Genomic DNA, 21,580 nt, shown 5'->3' on the forward strand with positions numbered 1-21,580 from the left:
GTAAATGAAACAATAGTTTATAAAAGACCTTGTGCAAGGCCTGGTACATAGTAGACTCAGAAATTACTGGTTTCTTTGATGGTATTCAGATAACTTACACTTGGTGGGGTCAGCTTTATTTCACTGCTCAACACTCAGCCACTTGGAAGAACCCCTCCCTCCTAATGTTGCTCTGTAGAATTACTCATCAATTTAGAAATGTATATTTTTAGATTAAATAATGTGATGGTTTATGAATATAGTATTACAGTGATTTCTACTTCTGAAAGACTGCAAAGAATGTTTACTTTTTTTTTCAATTCAGTCATATGTAGAACAACAAACACTGGGCCTGATATCAAGAGAACTGTTTAGTATTGATTATAATACATTTTTGCCTTTGTTTTACATTAAATTGATTTTTTGCTATTTCTGTGCAAAGTTTGAGTGTGCTGCTCTGCTTTAAAAGGTGGTGGGCCCAGGAAAAGAAAATTATCTTCTTCTTCAGAGCCATATGAGGAAGATGAATTTAATGATGATCAATCTATTAAAAAGACAAGACTGGATCATGTAAGTTTACATTTGAATTACAGTATCAAAATTGGCTGCTTAAGGTTAGGATATGTGGAGTTTGTGGATATTATTAGACCTGAAAATCCACCTAAATGAATTCCTTTCTGTCATAACTAGGGAATTTACATCTACATTTAATTTGTGACTGTTTTTGCTTTTTAATTTATCCAGTATGAAGCCTGCTTAAGCACAGACTATTTTGTGTCTGTGGATATCAGACCTGAAAATTTGTCTAAATGAATCATTTTCTTTTCTTTCACAACTAAGCCAGATAATTCATGCTTGCATATAATTTGTGACTGTTTTTGCTTTCTTTTAAATTTATCCAGTGTTAATTGCTTATCTCTGCCCTCTTCATTACATTGGGTTCTCTGAACTGTGTGCGTGTTCATCTCCAAATTTCCCCTTTTTATAAGGACAACAGTCAGATTAGGTCCCACTCTAATGACCTCATTTTAACTTGAGTGTCTCATTAATGACCCTGTCTCCAATAAGGTCACATTCTGAGGTACTGGGCATTAGGACTTCAACATTTGAATTTGGAGGGGACACAATTAACCCATAATAGTGGCGTTTCCAGAAGCAGGTGGATAGGGAAGGCAAATTCATACTTAGAGCAGGTTATCTGTTACTATATCTTTCATGATGAATCGTGAAGGTGTAATCACCCTGCCACCAGACAGTTGACTGAATCTCTCAAGGAATGGTGCTATAATGGGGAGTCATTGTTGGCCTCTGTTCCTTGCAGATTGAGCACTGACTGTAACAATAGCCAGATTAATCTTGGTGTGGAAAGTCTTACCTTATTGACTTGCATGCACAGACTTAAGCCCAGTTGCCATGGCCATTTGTAAATGGGCCTATTGAGCAGTCATTCAAGTGTCTGTGGACTTAACTGGTGTTCACAAAATGGATGATCTTATATACCTGATCTTTAAAAATTTTCTCTGCCACGTGTGTACCCTTGGCTGAACATTCACACAAACACCATTATCCTTGTGTTCTATTCTCAGGATAACTTCTTTTTGTTTTGTTTTGTTCTGTTTTTGAGACAGAGTCTCACTCTGTCCCAGGCTGGAGTACAGTGGTGTGATCTTGGCTCACTGCAACCTCCACTTCCCTGGTTCAAGCAATTCTCGTGCCTCAGCCTCTGGAGTAGCTGGGATTACAGGCATGCAGCACCACGCCCAGTTTTTTGTTGTTGTTTTAAATTTTTTGTAGAGATGGGGTTACACCATGTTGGCCAGGCTGGTCTCGAACTCCTGACCTCAAGTGATCCACCCACCTCGGCTTCCCAAAGTGCTGAGATTACAGGCGTGAGCCACCACGCCCAGCTGTATTCTCAGAATAACTTATATTCTGAGATGTTCAACAATGTACCTCTTCCTCAGACTTCCTGGTCACCATTTTTTTAAGTCTTCTTCTTAGCCTCTGTCCTTGATATATTGCTGATCTCTACCTCTGGCCATCTCTTGGTACACAAAATGGGCAACAAGATGTACTGCCCAAAGTTGTACACAGGACTACTCTCTGAGTTGGGTTTATATTATAGCAGTTGTTTACTTGGCTGGTTCTAAAATTATGCAAATCCTTTGTAAAGTCAAGCTGGTTCAGGCTGGGTGCAGTAGCTTTTGCCTGTAATCCCAGCACCTTGGGAGGCCGAGGCAGGAGGATTGCTTGAGCCCAGGAGTTCAAGACCAGCCTGAGCAATATAGTGGGACTCCTGTCTCTGCAAAAAAAAAAAAAAATTTTAATTAGCTGGGCGTGCTTACATGCAGCTGTAATCTCAGCTACTCGGAGGCTGAGGATGGAGGATTACTTGAGCCCAGAAGGTTGAGGCTTCAGTGAGCCATAATTATGCCACTGCACTCCAGCCTGGGTGACACAGTGAGACCTGTCTCACAACAAACAAATGAAGTTTAAGGATTTCTTGCCTCTTTATCAGGTCGTAAAGAATTTTTTCTTTCTTTTCGAGACGGAGTCTCACCCTGTCGCCCAGGCATGATCTCGGCTCACTGAAACCTCTGCGTCCCGGGTTCAAGTGATTCTCCTGTCAGCCTCCCACGTAGCTGGGATTACAGGCGTGTGCCACCATGCTCAGTTAATTTTTGTGTTTCACCATATTAGCCAGGCTGGTCCCAAACTCCTGACCTCAGGTGATCTACCTGCCTTGGCCTCCCCAAGTGCTGGGATTACAGGCGGGAGCCACTGTGCCCAACCTATCAGGTCATAAAGAATTTTTTATAATGCCTCAGGTACTGGTTGAAGAAGGGGCAGCAGTGATGCAGAAGCAGGTACCATGAGAGTCTGAGACACCTGCACATGCAATTTATTTGTGTCTCTTGAACTTACTCAAGTCCAGTCTCAAGTATACCATTTCTACCTGATGATGGGTTGCTGCTGCCAGTGCTCCGTTTTAGGCTAGGTAAATCAGATACCCAGATCACATAACGGCTCAAGTCTCATGGTCATTTGATGTTCTGTGGTCAACCATTCTGCTTTTATCAGGATTTATTGTCAAGTCAATAGCTGTTTCACAAAAATACATCAGTCAGTTCTGTTTTTAAAATGTGGATTTATTCCAGTGTTAATACATTAGAGAACAATTTGAGCATAATCCAAAATTTGCATGTGTTTATGTGCAGTTTTGTCCATGGGAAATAGTAGGTGATCATAGAAAATTGCTTCCAGCTGAACTAAGCCACATAGGAATGCATAAAACACACACGTTTCCAGTATCCACTGGCTGCCTCTTTTTACCATGTATATTATCCTGTTAGGTGGTGATATGCTATTCTTTGACATTTGTGTGCTTTTAGTGCTAGTAGTGGTTGCTTTAATGATTTCAAACAGTGCTACAGTTTCCTACAAACAATGCTACAGATTCCTAAGCCTTTGGCTGTCAGACATAACTATTAGTGTAGATACGAAAGCTGCAAAAGAATTTTTCAGCAGTGATACGGAAGTAAATTGAAGGCAGCTATGCATGGTGTTAAATTCTTGGTTTTGATTAAACAAATATCTGTTATGAACGCATGCCTCGAATAACCCAAATATGAAAGACAGAAAACATTCTCTGGGATTTAAGGCTCCTAAAGGTAACATAACTGTGATATTCAGCACCAGTGCCAAATGGAGATTTGAAGCTGAAGCCAGTAATGTCATTCACCAAACTTTGAGCCTTTTAAAAGAAATTGTTAACATCAGCCTTTGAGGTTCATGTCAGGTATAGCAAAAATGTATGGATGGCTGCCCACATTTGCATTTATATTTTTACTTAGTTCTTCTCTGTTAAAGAGGATGAATGCCCCAAAACATTAAAAAAAAAAAAAAAACTTTTAAAAATTCTTACAGTGTATCAAGCTCTCTTTCTACAAAAGCAGAATTCAACCTATGTCACATTCTTCCTTTTGCCTCCAAAAAACCACCTCTCTGATAACAGCCCCTTTTTAAATGTATGACAGCAGTGTTTATAACTTACTATTTAAAGTGAACGTTTAAGATATTAATCGCTGTTATCTAAGGCAGGGATGCAGAAGTGGTTACAGAATTTTGGAAAAGGTTTAACATTGCAATGTCATTGTTGAAGCCTGGAGTAATATACCAAGAGTGTTTGTGTTATGTGTGGCAGAAAATTGCCTTTGACTTGATTCTTTATTTTGAAGAATTTGATACTTCATAGAAATTTTAAAAGTTCAAAACAAGCCATATTGATCTAAGAAAACAGTTTGGACTTGGAGCAGTCAAAAATGAGGATATTGAAAAGTTTCTAGGGTCCTGTCCTGATGATCTAACCACAGAAAACATTCAGCAACTTGCTGCTGATGGCTGTGTGGATACAGAAGATGTTGATGACAGTGATGATGAAAGTCAGAAGTCTGTGTATGCCATGACGATGTAATACAAATGATCAGATGTTTTAAATGCTGTGAAAATAATTGGACTGCCTTGAAGATAATGGCTTTACTGCTGAAGATATTAGGATAGTCTTGTATGGCATCCGGATGAATTTGGAACTGTACAGGCAGCTTTAGTGTAAAAGGAGACTGGCAACACCACAGAAATTTTATTTATTCTTTATATTTTAAGTTAGTACAGCAGACATAACACAAGGACAGTGAGCTACAACCTTCTGTATCTGGTGTTAAACATTTCCATTCATTTTCAGATAACCTGTCTTCTGCCACTTCACAATAACTCATAAGCTGTAACCCTTCCAATGTCCACGAGCAAACTTCAGCTCATAGTTATTGTAGTATTTAGGTATTAACTATTTAATGTGTGTAAAATTGTGGTATCATTTTTATTAGATTGCTTTCTCTTTTTATGTGTCACTGATGAAGTTTTTGACATTGTATCTCTAACAGTTTTTCTCTAAAGGCTGCAATTTTTACTTTAACAATTTTGCATAATGCAGTAATTTTTGGAAATATATGTGTCACAGCAAAACTGACTCTGGTCAATAGAAGAGGACATGATGACCTTTCTTTAAAACTCTCTGCAACAATTTTCCTACTGGGGCTTGCCAAGGACTTCATACAATATCCTTACCTGCAACAGATTCTTGGAGAATCATTGCATCTGCTGGTCATGAAACCCAAGTGGCAGAGTACGTTGTATTGCACTCTGGACCTGGTACAGAGCCGTCTCTTAACCTGGGCCCCATTCATAACTGACAGTCTTTTTTTTTTTTTTCTTTTGAGATGGAGTCTCGCATTGTTGCCTGGGCTGGAGTGCAGTGGCATGATCCTGGCTCACCGCAACCTCCGCCTCCCGGGTTCAAGCAATTCTCCCACCTCAGCATCCCGAGTAACTGGGATTACAGGTGCCTGCCACCACACCTGGCTAATTTTTTGTATTTTTAGTAGAAACGGTATTTCACAGTGTTGGCCAGGCTGGTCTCAAACTCCTGACCTCGTGATCCACCCGCCTCAGCCTCCCAAAATGTTGGGATTACAAGCGTGAGCCAGCGTGCCCAGCCATAACTGACAATCTTAAGAGGTATTTTATAAAATGAATCAAGCAGTAGACACCCTAATAAAGTATATTTTGCCTCCAGTGTGCAGTGAGCTCCCAATGTCCAAACAGTCTAAAGAGGCAGATAGGTGTGGCCTTTCTTTTTTGTTAAGAGTGGAGTTTGCAACATGCTCCCGACTACACTCCCACAAAAGTGGTGGGCCTCAGAGTGAGGATGGTTATTCCTTCACCCTGATATGTAACATGTACGTATCTGACCAGTACCATTGAAAATACCCACTACCTGTATCAAGTCCAGTCAACATGATGTCAGTATAGTAGATCAAGTGATACTCTCTAGACTGTGCAAAACCATCTAAGTCCATGAGTACTGTATTATTTGAGAGAGCCAGGAAAGTTACTCTAACTCTGAAAACTGAAGGTATATCATTAAACCTGCCAAGATAAAAACAGATTGCTTCTGTTTGATCTAATTGGGATAAGGGAAAAAGCAGGTGCTTGATTGATAACTGCATAGCCATATTGATTTGCTCCAGCAAAAATACCACATCCTGTAAAGCAGCTGCAGTTGGAGTTTGATTGTTTATGATACTCTTAAATAATTCTCCCAAGACTCATCTACTTTTTGTATAGGTCAAGGAGGCATCTTACATTGGGATGGGATGGTGGTGTCAATATCTGCAGTTCCTTTAGGACTGTAGTAATTGCTTATTATTGTTGTTTTGCTTGAGAGGGACAATTCTAGGGACTTGGATTTGGTGTTTCCTATAATAGTAGTCCATACATCATGGGTCAGGGAACTAATATAGTATGGGATTTCTGCCAGTGCCAAATATGTCTGTTCCAACTATGATTCTGGAGATGGAAAAATAAGCACTGGGTCGAATCATATCCCTTGGGCCCGCTGAGACAGATACAGGCCCACACTTTATCAGCTAGCTTTTGTAAAGTGTCTGTGTAACCTCCTGGACCACATGAGTATATTCAGTCACCAGGGATTAGCAGAGCTGGCAGAAGTGTGGGACCCAAGAGCAAACAGCACATGATAGGCACACCATCTACTAAATATTTGATTCCGAAGAGCTGTTTACTGTTTTCCAGATATTTTATCTGTTTTTTTATTGAGGTGAAATTCACGTAGCATAAAATTAACCATTTTAGAGTGAACTATTTAATGCTATTTAGTACATTCACAGTGTTGTATACCATCATTCCTGTCTAGTTCCAAATGCTGTCATCACCTCGTAATAGCATGCTATACCCATTAAGCAGTTTCTCCCCATTCCCTCCTCCCCCTAACCCCTGGCAACCACACATCTGCCTTCAGTCTCTGGATTTACCTATTCTGAACATTTCATTTAGGTGGAATTATATAATATGTAACCTTTTATGTCTAGCCTTTTATTTTTTAATTTCAGAAAAATGTGTTTTATTTGTTTTTTCTTTTTTCAACTTTTATGTTAGAATTGGGGTACATGTGCAAGTTTGTTACAAAGGTATATTGCGTGATGCTGAAGTTTGACGTATGAATGAATCTGTCACCCAGATAGTAAGGATAGTACTCCATAGGTAGTTTTCCTTAACTCTTCCCCCACATCCTCCCTCCGCCTTCTTGTGTTCCCCAGTGTCTGTTGTTCTCATTTTTATGAACATGTGTACCCAGTGTTTAGCTCCCATTTATAAGTGAGAAATGTAGTATTTGATTTTCTCATTTCACATTAGCTTGCTTAGGATAATGGTTTCCAGCTACATCTGTGTTGCTGCGAAGAACATGATTTTGTTCTTTTTTATTAGTCTCTTACATAGCATAATGCTTTCAAATATACTACAATGTTCATTCATGTTGTAGTGTGTATCAGTACTTCATTCTTTTTTGACTTAGTGATACTCCATTTTATGTGTTTACCGCAATTTATTTGTTTGTCCATGACGCACATTTGATATATTAACAAATAAACAACTTCATGAAGTTTAGGTAACACTTATGTAGTGAAAAAGCCGTGGTCTAGTGTTAGATACTTGGATCTGTTCCCTCCTCAGCTGGTTATTGTCCATCTGTGAGCTTTAAAATACTGTTCTTGGAATTTCAGTGTGCCTGGGCTGTAAAGGTGGCAGTGTGAATTTCTGAAGATTTTGAAATGTTTTCTCCAGATGGATTTCACCAGTATGTCTTATTATTCTCCTGCTCAAAATCCTGTTGGTTCTGAAAAAAAGACTAACCTTAGGCTTTATTCCATGTTAGCTCTGGTTTAATTCTTCATCCTTGTAACCTGTTGACATTCTCTGCATTTGAGCCCAAGTAGACCACTTACTATTATGAAACACATGTAATTTTCTTCTTTAGTCCAGATATCCGTAGCATTTTATTGGTCTCTGTTTTATGAAATTTTATTTTACTCCATTGTGCAGAGGAGGTATCAGAATTTAGTTATTTCTGTCTAAGGTACTGAAAGAGAAAAATAGCAATTCAGTTGTTGGATAATAAAGGAGGCTGAGGAAGAAGATTGTATTTTTCTCCATCTTGTGTGTATAGTATGTGGTGCAGTTCTAAGCAGAGTAGAAAAATGCTTTTTGATTGACCAGAATTTTTCCTATGCATGAACACAAGGAGTCTTTTCTTTTTGCTTAAATGTGGACTTTAACCAGTTTCTTCAAGTGAAGTTAAGTGACAGAGAAGAAGGAAAAGTGAGACTATGTATAGCCACAATTCTCATATTAATAATCTGTTTTGTTTATACATTATTTAGTTCCACTTAAATTCCTTTTATCGTTGTTTCAGTTTTATGTTGTGACTGAGCAATTAATATTTAAGCCATTCTGTGAATCAAGAGTGAAGTAAAAGTAAACTCTTCTCAGAATTTGAAATTTATAGGTGGGTATATAATAGTGAACATAGAGATATTTGTATCCTTTTAAAATTTACCATTGTCTTGGATAAGGCATCAGTATACTTGAATTATATTGAGTTAATTTGAGGATCATTCTAGTTTTTTAGCAGATTTATCTCATTTGAAGCACTGAGAATAAAGTTTGAGTTACCGGATATGCAATCAGGGTCTTTCAGTGATCTTAAGTCAGCAATATTTTTCATCCTTAAAGACATAAATATGTCAGTGTTCACAGAAACAAAAAGAAACAGTTTGGATTCTTCTGATTGATGATGATAGTTTTCAGATCAAGTCAAAATACAATGATAATTGCCTTAAGACCATTGTTATTGGTATCTCTTAAATTGTTTTCTTTTTTTTCTCCCCATTAGGGAGAGGAATCAAATGAGTCTGCAGAATCTAGCAGTAATTGGGAAAAGCAGGAAAGTATTGTACTGAAATTGCAAAAGGAATTTCCCAATTTTGATAAACAGGTGAGTAGTCGTGTATGAAAATTTAATCAGTGTGTACTAAGTGTTTTTATTATAAAATAGAGTTCAACCACATAAAAGCTTAGGGTGAGTTTTGTATTCTTCTAATTAAATGTTCTCCTTTTATCAATGTTATAAAGTATTTTCATACTGTTTATTTATGTTATTTACCTTGTTTACTATAGTATCTATACTGTATCCCTAAGTCATTAAAAAATAACCGTAATAAAAATTGTGAACTCATTTATAACATGTAAGTCATGTAGAAAGTGATCTGTAACCCTGCCCCCATCAAGTAACTGCTTAGTTTTTTTCATGTTATCATTCTTGAAATTTCTTATAAGAATTTAAAAAGTATTCCATTTCAGTGTCATAATATTTCATAAGCTTTCTACTACTTCCCAGATAGTAAGAATATTTTCAGAGTCATTAAAGACTCATGCCACGCATCCTGTTGCTAAAAGGCCCGCTGTTTAATCCCATGATCATATATAGAAGGACATATTTGTTTAGCATTTAGAGTACATTTACACTTGCACTGATTTATTTGAGTATGTATGTTCAGATAGTACATCTACTAAATTCTGATGAGCTGAATGCAAAATCTTGTTGCAATATTGGTTCTTTACCTATGTTGAAACTACATGTTTTGAAGTTGGCAGTTTGTAAAAGCCTAGCTGCATATTGAAATTTCATTTTTAATTGAGAAAACATTTCTTGATCCTCTAGTGTTCACAGTACTTCATAGTGAGAGTTAGAAATACAAAAAAAGTCAAGTTTTCTTTCCTTTGAAGACTATTATGTATTTGTGGAGGTGAAATTACACAGAAAGCATTTGTAAAGCAGCATAAAAACAAGTGCAAAATAATCAGATATGAATTCTCTGTTTTCAGGTGATTAACTTATTTTTAAAAGAGCATAGACGTTTTCTGCAAGTTGCTAATTTGAGATTTTTAACAAAAAGATAAATGACTTATTTCTAGGAACTTAGAGAAGTACTCAAGGAACATGAATGGATGTACACAGAAGCTTTAGAATCTCTAAAAGTGTTTGCAGAAGACCAAGGTAATTATTCTGGGTCATAGAAAAGACATACTTCTCATTATGGTCTATATTTTAGTATATAAGAAAACCTATTAGCTGTTAATCAGAGGGTGGGATTGCAAAAGATGTTGAAAGTAATGATGTAAAAACATTCTTTAACAACCAGTTTTTAAATGTTTTGACCTGCCTGTTCTTTATCATAGTGTAAAACAAAACAATAAATATCTTTTTCTATTTGTTCAGTCTTTCTTAATAGTTAAGGCTACTTTTAAATTGCCATGTTTTATTGAGTGTAAAATAAACTTTTTAACAACTGTCAGGATGGATCTTGTGATTGGTGATATCATGTCATTACTGTAATGTAGATGTCTTAGCCTGTACTTGCACAGATATCAAAAGCACTAGCATCAAAAACTTAAGGGTATCATAGGCATGAACACATTTTGGAACACTCTTAATTCTAGGAACCAAATGATAGAGGAGAGGTGGTAAGGAAGAGTTGAGTCATACATGTTTAGTAACATACCTAAGGAAGAATCAAGTAGACTAGCTCTTCATAATTGCAAAGCCAGCTTTAAAAGCCCAGCATGGTAGCTTTAGGTGTTTTGGGTTTTTTTTTTTTTTTTTTTTAAATAAATTGTTTTAAAAGGCTGTACTACCAATACTGTTGATGGCACAGAAAATGATATTCTGTGGCAAAAAGAAAGCCACCAAATCTGAGTTTTCAAAATGAGTCAGAAGAGCCATGTTATGAATGTGAAAACATTTGAGGAATACTTTAGCCAATTTATTTTGCTTATTTTTTATAAATGTACAAAAATAAAGGTATGATAATCTGTGTAAGTCTAATAGCTTTTTGAGTAAGTAAAAATTTCTGAATAAAGTATTGTATTATAGATTGATGCATGTTTTCTCACTGGTACATAAAATAATGGTGTACCTGCATTCACAGGCATCTTAGAATTCTGTAAACTGATAATCAGTGATAAAGTAGTGGGGCTTTTTGATAATACTGTATTTGAATAATATTTTTTTATTTTTTATTTTTTTTGAGACAGAGTCTTGCTCTGTCACCCAGGCTGGAGTGCAATGGCACGGTCTCGGCTCACTGCAGCCTCCACCCCCCAGGTTCAAGCGATTCTCCTGCCTCAGCCTCCTGAGTAGCTGGGATTACAGGCATGCACCACCATGCCTGGCTAATTTTTATATTTTTAGTAGAGACAGAGTTTCACCATGTTGGTCAGGCTGGTCTCGAACTCCTGACCTTGTGATCTGCCTGCCTCGGCCTCCCAAAGTGCTGGGATTACAGGCGTGAGCCACCATGCTCAGTCTATTTGAATAATTTTTAAGTAACGATGAAACTTAGAATATTGAAGATAGTATTGGAAAATTATGGATAGTTGAAACATACACACTTTTTATTAGTAAGCTTTATAGTAGTGTAAGCATCGTTCTGCTATATTCTTCAGTGTTGGCATAGTTGAGTGGGGCTGCTAGGAACATCTGAGACATCATACAGATATGCAGCTGTCATTTATGTTCTCAGGACCTTTGTTAGAAAATAGAGATTTATATTTAATTCATTTTAAAAACAAGTTATCACCTGCTTTTGAAACAATTGTTTAACTTCAAATTCTACTTAAGTATTTTTAAAGTGTATCAAATTTAACAATAAATTGTGGTTGAATTCTTCTGTATTCAAAAGGAATAGGTAAATGTTTTAAGTTTTTATTTGAAGTCTATATGTATTTCTAATTTAGTTACTGTTTTTGTCTTTTATATACAGATATGCAATATGCATCACAAAGTGAGGTTCCAAATGGAAAAGAAGTTTCTTCAAGAAGTCAAAATTACCCTAAAAATGCAACTAAAACAAAACTAAAACAGAAATTTTCAATGAAAGCACAAAATGGCTTTAACAAGAAACGTAAAAAAAATGTTTTTAATCCAAAGAGAGTTGTTGAAGACTCTGAATATGATTCAGGTTCTGATGTCGGTAGTTCACTAGATGAGGACTATAGTAGTGGTGAAGAAGTGATGGAGGATGGCTATAAAGGTAAAATTCTTCACTTCCTTCAAGATGCTTCAATTGGTGAACTTACTTTGATTCCTCAGTGTTCTCAGAAAAAGGCTCAGAAGATAACAGAACTCCGGCCCTTTAATAGTTGGGAGGCTCTGGTAAGGCTTTATTTTTTTTTTCCCCTTGTATGTGTGTGTGTATTTAATTCACAGTACCGGTTATAGTCAAGTTGTCTTCAGCCCAGGGAAGCATAGATGGGTGGCCTTATCCTGTGTAAAGTCAAACATTACTTTCATTGTAAGCCAATAGTATTTCAAATCGTGTCATATGACCTAATTTTGAATGAATTAAGGGGTGATTTTCCTGAAAAAACCCAAGCTGATTGGCTGGGAATACTGTCACTCATTCTTTTGCATAGAAACTTGGTTCATTTCACTGCAGAAGAAGAAATTAGAGCTTACATTTAGGAAGGAGTTGTTTGCTAGCCTGTTCTGATCTGTTACTGCTGAGACACCATGCAGAAAGCAAGAATGTGGCAGAAATTTTACTACAACTACTTGAAGAGCAATAGCAACGGCCAGGGGAGCTCCATGATTCAAAATGCCAGCCTAAGTGTTTTATGCTTCACCACAAAAGAAGCAATTGTTTATTTTCTTTTTTTCTTCTAAAAGTAACAGCTCAGTCTGTAACATGTTTTTGTTGGTTAAACAACGCAGCCATTTTATGGAGTGTAGCAGGCTGCAGCGTTTTTAATTGGAAAGATAGAAAAGTTTCTGGAAGCCTAGAATTCAAGCGTTAGGTGAAGGGAAGGCATAAGCACTGGTAAGTACACTTTGCATGATCATTTTCTGGAATTTGACTTTCTGTAAACAGGTTTTATACAGAATACCTGCATTTTGAGTTTTATGAATGCCAACAGTCATCAAATCTTATTCATACAGATAAATATAAGAACTCTTAAATTTTGCTTCAACCCTTATGTGGGCTTTTATAGCAGGAATTGTATATAGGCCTGTTGTAAAAGCAATATGGATGATTTTTTACAGCTTTAAAAGATGCAGCAACTCTTGATGCTTTATAAAATTTTTTAGGAAGTTTTATTCCCTAAGTGAGGGAGCGAAGTTGCTTTTGTGATTAATTTTATACTTGAAACAAATCTAAATGAGCATTAAATGCCCTGGTAAGTGTCTTGAAGTGGCGGTAGGGGAGAGTCCCTGAACAATGGTTGTAAATGCATTTTTTTTTTAATTAAAATATTTGAAAAATACAGAAACAACATTAATAATATTCCATAGCTTTAAAAAATAATAATAAAACCATTCGTTTTGCCTGAAGCCTTTGCGTTTCCAGAGAACATCTGTCAAAGCAGGCCCTTTCAAAACTTGTTTGGCTTTGCCTGAGTGATTTATTTGTTAAAGTATTTGCTGAAGGGCTTTCTTGTTCTTCTTTTCTTCCTTTTCTTCTTTCTTTTAATCTTTAATGGTCTCTTATGTTGTTGCAGAGTAGGGTTGCTCAGGCTTGTTGAGATTCTAATTTATTTAATAAGATATGCAATTATCTGCACTAGTTTGTTTAGTTGCTGTAAATACTTGCCCGAATATCTTACAGTAAAAGTAAATTATACAATTTTACCGGAGGTATATGTGCCAGATGTTTTTAAAAAATATTCAGCAACTTAACATGTAGAAAGCATATTTCCCGTACTAATTAATCAGCAGAGTTTAAATTAGTCTTGACATGAATTTGGAGATTATGCATTACTTACTTAAACCTCCTAACATCTTGCCCCTTTCTAAAAGTTGAACATAAAGACTATATTGTTTGTTCTAACCATCCGTCCAAATGTGAAATATTTTATGTAACAGTCTAAAACGTATCTGAAAAGTAAACTTTCTACTTGAGTTCAGTGAATACAGTGCTTTGCTGTCCTTAGCAAAGTAGGTGAATGAGCTTTTTCAAATTAATAGTGTAAATTAGCAAGTAAATATATATATGCTTTAAATTTTAATTTGCTTAGAACTTTGAGCTTCTACTTTAAAAATCTTTAGAATTTTAAATGTGACTTATTTATAGAGTACTTTTTTAGCCCAAACTCTACCCTAGAGCAGATTTAATATCTTAATAAAATTATCAAAACAAAAGTCAATATTATGCATATTTTTTAGTTAAAAGCTATATAATTTGCTTCTTCCCTGTTAATCAGTGAGGTTTGATAATGTACCTCTAAACAACTTCAAAAGGAAACAAAAGCCAAAAAAATTGTTTTGTGTTGATAGCTGCCATATTTAGAAATTTCTGTGAGAATTAGTTGAGGTTTTAATCATATTACTCAGTCATATTTTAATGAAAATTACAAGGTATTAAATATATTAAGAACAACCTGCTAACAACTAGTTTGCTCTTTCGTGAAATCATTGTTTAATCTTATTTAGTCTTAAGAATTGGGGAATTTCTATTTACAAACTGTAAAGTTCATAAATATTTCATTAAAAAATGCATACTTGAGCCCATGAATAAAGTACATATGTACAATAGTAATTTTTGTTAAAAGTGAGGTTTCTTTAACGTTGGTGATTATTAAATGATTAAATGTAATCGTTAGTATTTCATTGTCTTATTATAAAAGTAATTTGAATGTGAAAATTATATTGTGCCTTTTAAAACAACATTTGAAAAGTTGTAGATCATTGGGTTGTTTTCAAGGTAGTAGACATATAAATGTAATATAAGTGTAGTAGATATATATAAAATGTCAGTATAATATACTTATTAATATCACCTACTTGGTAATCTAATTACAGTAAGTTTAAATCTAGAGGTTACTACCTTTCTATACTACTATGACTTATTTGTCAGATAATTATGCTTTTTGAAACTAAAATACTCTTAAGATATTTTAGTCATCCTCATTTTACATGAGGAAAATTTGATTTTTTTTAAAGTATATTACCTAAAAGGATATATTTATGCTTCAGCTTTATAATCATTTATTCTATGAGTCAAAATTTAAATAGTTTTTAAATTTTTCTTCATAATTTTTTCCATTTTACTTACAGTTTTTCTGCATAATAGCAGTAATGTAGGTGCCTATTGTGAGAAAACCTCATCATTAAATCAAGTAGGCTTCAGAAATATAGCAAGCCAAAAATGTCATTAGTTTAAAAACGTGTACTGTTATTGTGGTAAAATTGGAATTTTTATTGCCAATTTCACACATTTGATGGCATCAGTTCACCATCCACTTACTGGATTTTTGTCTAGCCTTGCACACAGTAAGGAGGGGATATTATTATGTCTGTGAAAAATATTACTCTGTTGCATCTTTATATGTTAATCAGAGTAGTAATGTTTTTATGCTGACCAATGCAACATGCATCAGTAACTCAACCTGTAAACTTTCATATATGCATCTGCTTTGTTAACATTTGGATCAGTGTAGATCCAGTTTTCCTTGGCTGATAACCAAGCAACTCAGGTTTAGTCCATGTCACACACTATGCTTCTCATTGTGTTACTCTCATCTACTAGACTGCTGATTTTGTTTTTTGGTTTTTGTTTTGTTTTGTTTTGAGACGGAGTTTCACTCTTGTCACTTAGGCTGGAGTGCAATGGTATGATCTCAGCTCACTGCAACCTCCACCTCCCAGGTTCAAGCGATTCTTCTGCCTCAGCCTCCCTAGTAGCTGGGATTACAGGTGCCCGCCACCACACCTGGCCAATTTTTGTATTTTTAATAGAGATGGAGTTTCACCATGTTGGCCAGGCTGGGCTGGAACTGCTGACCTCAGGTGATCCACCTGTTGCGGCCTCTCCAAGTTCCGGGGTTACAGGTGTGAGCCACTGCATCTGGTCCTTTGCTTTGTTTAACTGGTGATTTCTGTAAAATACCTGGCCTAAATTGGCCACTTAAAGCATGGTAATACGTAGTATTTCTTCCTTCTGAATAAGGTGGCACCAGTGAATTTATTTGTAAGATTACTATATATTCAGGCTTGTTTTAATTTGTGTAAGTTTGATAAGTTTGTATTAAAAAAAACTGCAAGTACATTTTGAGTACTTTGTAGGCTGCTGCCAGGTATTTATAATAATGAATAAGCTTGGGACTCTGTCCTCAGGGCTGTCTTTTGGTAAGTGGGGATTTAATGATTTGAAAATTAAATCTGCTTTTAAACAGTTTCCTCCTTCCTATGGAAATTCAAAAATATCTGTACAGTAAGAGTGACACACTGTGGCAAGAGAGTGATACTTCAGATGCTGACTATTTGAAAGAAAAAAGTCCTTTGAGTAGTCACTTGAGTTTTTAATGAAGAGATCATGATTGGGGCCATATTGATGAGTTTTTTTCATGTAATTATTCAGGAAGTAGCAATTAGCTTTTTTACTTTCTTCCTCCTGAAAAAAGATTTATCATTTTTTGAAAATGATTTGTTTTACCTAAAATTGAAATAGTATGTGCAGAAATGAAAAAGTAAAGTTTACCCCAAATTCTACCAAAGATACCCACCATTTAAGATGTTTTGAGCATCATTTATTTATGTATACATTTGTATACTTCTTACCATGTAAGCAGGATCATCTTTTCTGTGCTTTTCAGTAACTTCAGATTTACTAATAGATCCCACATTTATAGGGTACTTTGTATTTCTTAAATCTTTTTGGGGGGAAAGTTAAGTAACTTACAGGATTAAGTGACTTCTGTGTTCAGAAAACAGTAACATGGTGGCAGTAGAGTGTTCTTACATCTTTCCTTAAGTGAGAGCCCTTCTTTCCCCCTCCCCAAATTGTTTCTTTACTGTTTGTTAATGTTTATACTTTTATTATTTACACATATACTTAGATTAACAAATAATTCTATAGGCTTGTTCCCCCCCAAAAAAAATCTATATCCACCCTTTTCCCCAGCCTGTTGCCCATGCTGCAGATAACTTCTTTCGTAACTTTTTGTCTCATTGTTCTGATCACCTCCATATCTTTATGTAATATAATTATAATGCGCTTTTTGTCATTTGTAGGTCTTATCCATCAACTTAATGTTATAGACAATAGGATTTAGCTCTCGCCATCTACCTCACTTCACATGCCCATTTTCTGTTCCCCAGTTCTATTAATATATGTTAATATGGTAATTTTGAAGATCATTTTTAGTGTCTGCGTTGTTATGACTATGCAAATGCCTTTCATAGATGAACCATGTAGTATACTACATGATTTTTTTTAATTTTTTTCTCATTTTTTTTTCTAGTTGTTATTTGTCTCGGGTTTTCTCTTTATTTTCCTATATACTTGTCATTAGGTCAACTCTAAAGTCTTTTCCAGTTGCCTAAATTTTCCGTCAGATTTTTTTTTTTTTCTTTTTCTTTTTTCAGACAGTCTCTCCCTGTCACCCAGGCTGGAGTGCAGTGATGCGATCTCAGCTCACTGCAATCTCTGCCTCCCAGGTTCAAGCGATTCTCCTGCCTCACCCTCCTAAGTAGTTGGGATTACAGGTGTCTACCACCACGCCCGGTTAATTTTTGTATTTTTAGTAGAGACGGAGTTTCATCATGTTGGCCGGGCTGGTCTTGAACTCCTGACCTCAAGTGATCCGCTCACCTCCACCTCCCAGAGTGCTGGGATTACCTGGGCCTGTCAGATTTTAGACATCTCTGGTAATCTGTCAGTTTCATCTTTTTTAGAAAATCAGGAATCTTACCACCTGCTCTGATTTGGAAGTGGCCTTAGCATTTCATTTTCCTGTCATCCTGGAGAATCCTTTTATCTCTCTCATTTTGAGTCTCTTGTTTCTGAATTCAGTGCATGCCACTTTTTTTATTCCATTGGTTTTGTAAGTGCATACTAGGTGATAGATGAATAACATAGTGAAGCTAGATGACCTGATTTTGAATTCTTGTCTGTCATTTTCTAACAGCTTACATATCTGTAAGCAAATATCTGTAAGTGGGGTGTAATTATAGTGCCTGCCTATGGGAAAGTTTAAAAATTAAATGCCATCAGTTGCCTGGCTCTTTAAAAACATTAGCTGCAGATATTCACAATAATTTGCATTGCAAGTGTTGTGTATATTATTAATGAAATGCTAAGAAACTATTTGTTTTCTGTTTGTCCACTAAGTTCTAGCCATATTGAATCAAACTTTCTAAAATCAAACCATTCTTCTTTTTTTGTTGTTGTTAAATATCCATGCCCACCCTATAGCTTTTTAAATCAGATTTATGGCTGGGCTTATGGGCACATTACCCACAATATATTAAGACTAACTGTTTTAGCCTCCCTTGTGATAGTTTGACAAAGTTCATTCTAATGGGATGTGAGCAGTGGTATGTTACAACCTTTGGAAAGCGTTGTTTCTTCCTGCCGGTAGAAGGGTCAATATGATGGTGAATGTTGAGGTTATTGAAGCAACAGAGTTAGAAGAATCCTTAATTTTGGAACCAACATACCAAATCTGAATCAGTTCCTCAGATTTTTATTTACATGAGAGATTAATAACTTCCTTTTATTTAAACCCATGCTATTTGGGTTTACTGTCACAGCAGAATCTACTCACAGTAAATTCATTCAATTAAACTCTTTTTCCTTTAAAAAACTGTCTACTGCTGTTTTACATTCGTGGTTAGTGGATTGTTATTAGATAGATGTAAATTCTAAATCAGCAACAGTCATTTTGATCATCTCTAAAGTTGGTTTACTTGTGTGGGAGGGGAGAGGTAGGGAGTGTTAGGGGGTCCTAAGGAGTTGTTCTGAAATTTCAACTTCAAAATAACCAAAAAGTGAAGTTCAGTTAAAAATCTCATAACCAACCCTTGATTGTTAAAGCGTCCTGAAGTAAGAATTACCTTGTACTCCCCTTCATTGCCTCCCCCATTTTGTTATTACAAGAAATTTAAGCACACAGTGTTATAATGAACCGCCATGTGTTTCTTCCATACTCTTGTCCACTTCCTTCCATCATATTATTTTGAAGCACATCTCAGACATCATTTTATCCTTATGAGTTTAAATATGTATCTCCTGAAGAAACCATAACATTCTTGTATCTAATAAAAATCATCAATAATTTCTTAATATCAAAATATTGAGTTCAAATTTCCAGTTGTCTCATAAATGCCATAGTATATGTTCATTTGTTTTATAGTTTGTTAGTTTGAATTAGGATCCAAGTAAGGTCCACTTACTAAGATTGCTTGATAGGTCTTTTAATCTGTAGATTCCTTATCCCTCTCTCTCTCCCCCTTCTCTTTTTCCAGTTTTTGGTAAAGAAACTGGGTCATTTGTTCTATAACTCTCCTGTCTAAACTTGTCTGATTATACCTCCCCAGTGTAGTTTAACATGTTCCACTGGACTAGTACTTTCTGTAAAATGATCATTAGAAGGTTAAATGCACCCACCAATATTATTACATAGTTAGTGATGTGTTCTTTCATCAGAAGACAGTAATATCTGATGGTTACTTTTTGTAACATTAGCATCTGTTGATGCTACATGTCTGGATCCATAATTCATTAGCCATTGTGAAATTAATATTTTTATAATTTTTTTTTTCATTTTGAGACAGTCTCTCGCTCTGTCACTCAGGCTGGAGTGCAGTTTCGTGATCTTGGCTCACTGCAACCTCTGCCTTCCGGGTTCAAGAAATTCTTGTGCCTCAGCCTCCCGAATAGCTGGGATTACAGGCGTGCACCACTACACCCAGTTAATTTTTGTATTTTTGGTAGAGACAGGGTTCCACTGTGTTGGACTTGAACTCCTAGGGCCTCGAGTGATCCACCCGCCTCGGCCCCAAAAGTGCTGGGATTATAGGCGTGAGCCACCGTGCTGGCCTGCAAAAATAGTATTTTAATACTGTTATTGCTGCTTCTTAAGGAACTATCTATAAAAGAACTTCCTTATATCTACCACTCTAAATGTTGCCGTTCATATACAAAATTCAGAATAAATGTTTATTCTTTCCTTCAATTTTCCAGCTCTCAAAATGATTGGTCATCCCCACCTTTTAACCCTTTCTTGTGGCTTCCAAATGACCATAATTAATTTATACTCTTAAAAAATAAGTAAAAGGAAGAAAATTTTTTTTGTAAATAAAAAGACATCAAACTTAAATGTGTAAATTGGGACAGCTTAAGTGAATTTGTGATTTATGTCTGCTGTAATTTTTTTTATATTAGGAAGTTTCAGCTATGAAGGAGATTTTACATTTCAAAAAGCTATTCAGCGGCAGAAAATACGATAATGACAGATTAGATCACAATATGCTAATTTTTTCAGTTACCTCTTGTATAACACAGCTTTTGAAAATATTTGAAGAATAGTACTATATTCTTTTTTAAGTGGGAAAAAAAAAGAAACCTGTAATTGCTTTATAAAGATTCAGTGTGCTTCAGCTTCACTTTGAATATATTCACTTAGTATAATCTAACATTGGTTTTCTTAATAATAGTTATGTGACTTACATGTTAGGAATCTTCACAGTACACATTTTACTTTTTATCTGTTTCTCAGAAAATATTGACTGTTATTTATCACTAAACTCATACTATGCTTAGGCACTAACTTTCAACAATACAGTAACATCTTTAGATTTCTACCGAATTGTGAATATGTTATTAGATGAATATTTACCTCTCCATGTGCTTCTGGCACATATCTTCAAAGCATAACTATTATGAATAAAATTATACATTTATAACCACTGTGAATAGTTACATATTTAATTATTCAGAACTGTCCATGAGAAATACTATAGAAATTATTTACCATGTGGTGTATTTTATATAAATTCATTATAATTGGTGAAAGATTAAGTTTGTTTGTTTGTTTGTTTTTGAGACGGGGTCTCACTCTGTCACCCAGGCTGGAGTGCAGTGGCGTCTTGGCTTACTGCAACCTCTGACTCCCAGGCTCAAGCCATCGTCCCACCTCAGCCTCCTGAGTAGCTGGGACCACAGGCACATGCCACCACACCGGCTAATTTTTTGTATTTTTGGTAGAGATGGAGTTCTGCCATGTTGCCCAGGCGGGTCTTGAAATCCTGGGCTCAAACGATGCTCTTGCCTTGGCCTCCCAACATACTGGGATTATAGGTGTGAGCCACCACAACCGGCCAGTTTATTGTTTTTTTGTCAGTTAAAACTTACACTTTTTGAAATTATTTCTTCCTTGGCTTCTCTGATACCACATCCTACATTTCTTCTTGCTCTTTCTGTCTATTTTTAAATGCTTCTAAATGTTGATGTTCTTCAAGGTTTTGCTCTCAGTCTTCTAATCTCCAATTTCATGTGCTTTTTCTTAGGTAATCTCATCAGCATCTTTGACTTTGATGGTCACCTGTGTGGCATCTTTTTCTCCAGCTTACAACATCTCTTCCCTAAGATATAGATCTTTATTTAACTAACCACTAGCTCTCTCTCCAAAATTTGGTAGCTACCCCAAATTTAATATATCCAGAAACAGACTTCCCTTGCCATCTTGGTAAATTTTAATCTCAATAGATGGTACCACTAATCTGTTGGCATTGAATCCATAAGTCTGGGAGTCAGGCTTATCTCTTCATTCATCTCCCCACACTTAATGGGTTCTACCTCCTAAAGATTATGAATCAGTTTCTCCATGTCCAACACAGGCCACTATT

At 35.8% G+C, this 21,580-nt stretch overlaps 1 protein-coding gene across 2 annotated transcripts in view; it reads left to right on the top strand.

Annotated features, from left to right (window-relative positions):
- Positions 1–21,580, top strand: part of SMARCAD1 (SWI/SNF-related, matrix-associated actin-dependent regulator of chromatin, subfamily a, containing DEAD/H box 1) — an 83,600-nt gene that overhangs the window by 33,065 nt on the left and 28,955 nt on the right. For both annotated transcript variants that reach the window (XM_054553303.2, NM_001374139.1), the window contains 4 exon segments: positions 449–549; positions 8,789–8,890; positions 9,871–9,952; positions 11,718–12,109. In XM_054553303.2, coding sequence (XP_054409278.1) covers positions 449–549; positions 8,789–8,890; positions 9,871–9,952; positions 11,718–12,109 — 677 coding nt within the window.

Source organism: Pongo abelii, chromosome 3, assembly GCF_028885655.2.
Source record: "Pongo abelii isolate AG06213 chromosome 3, NHGRI_mPonAbe1-v2.0_pri, whole genome shotgun sequence".
NCBI lineage: Eukaryota > Metazoa > Chordata > Mammalia > Primates > Hominidae > Pongo > Pongo abelii.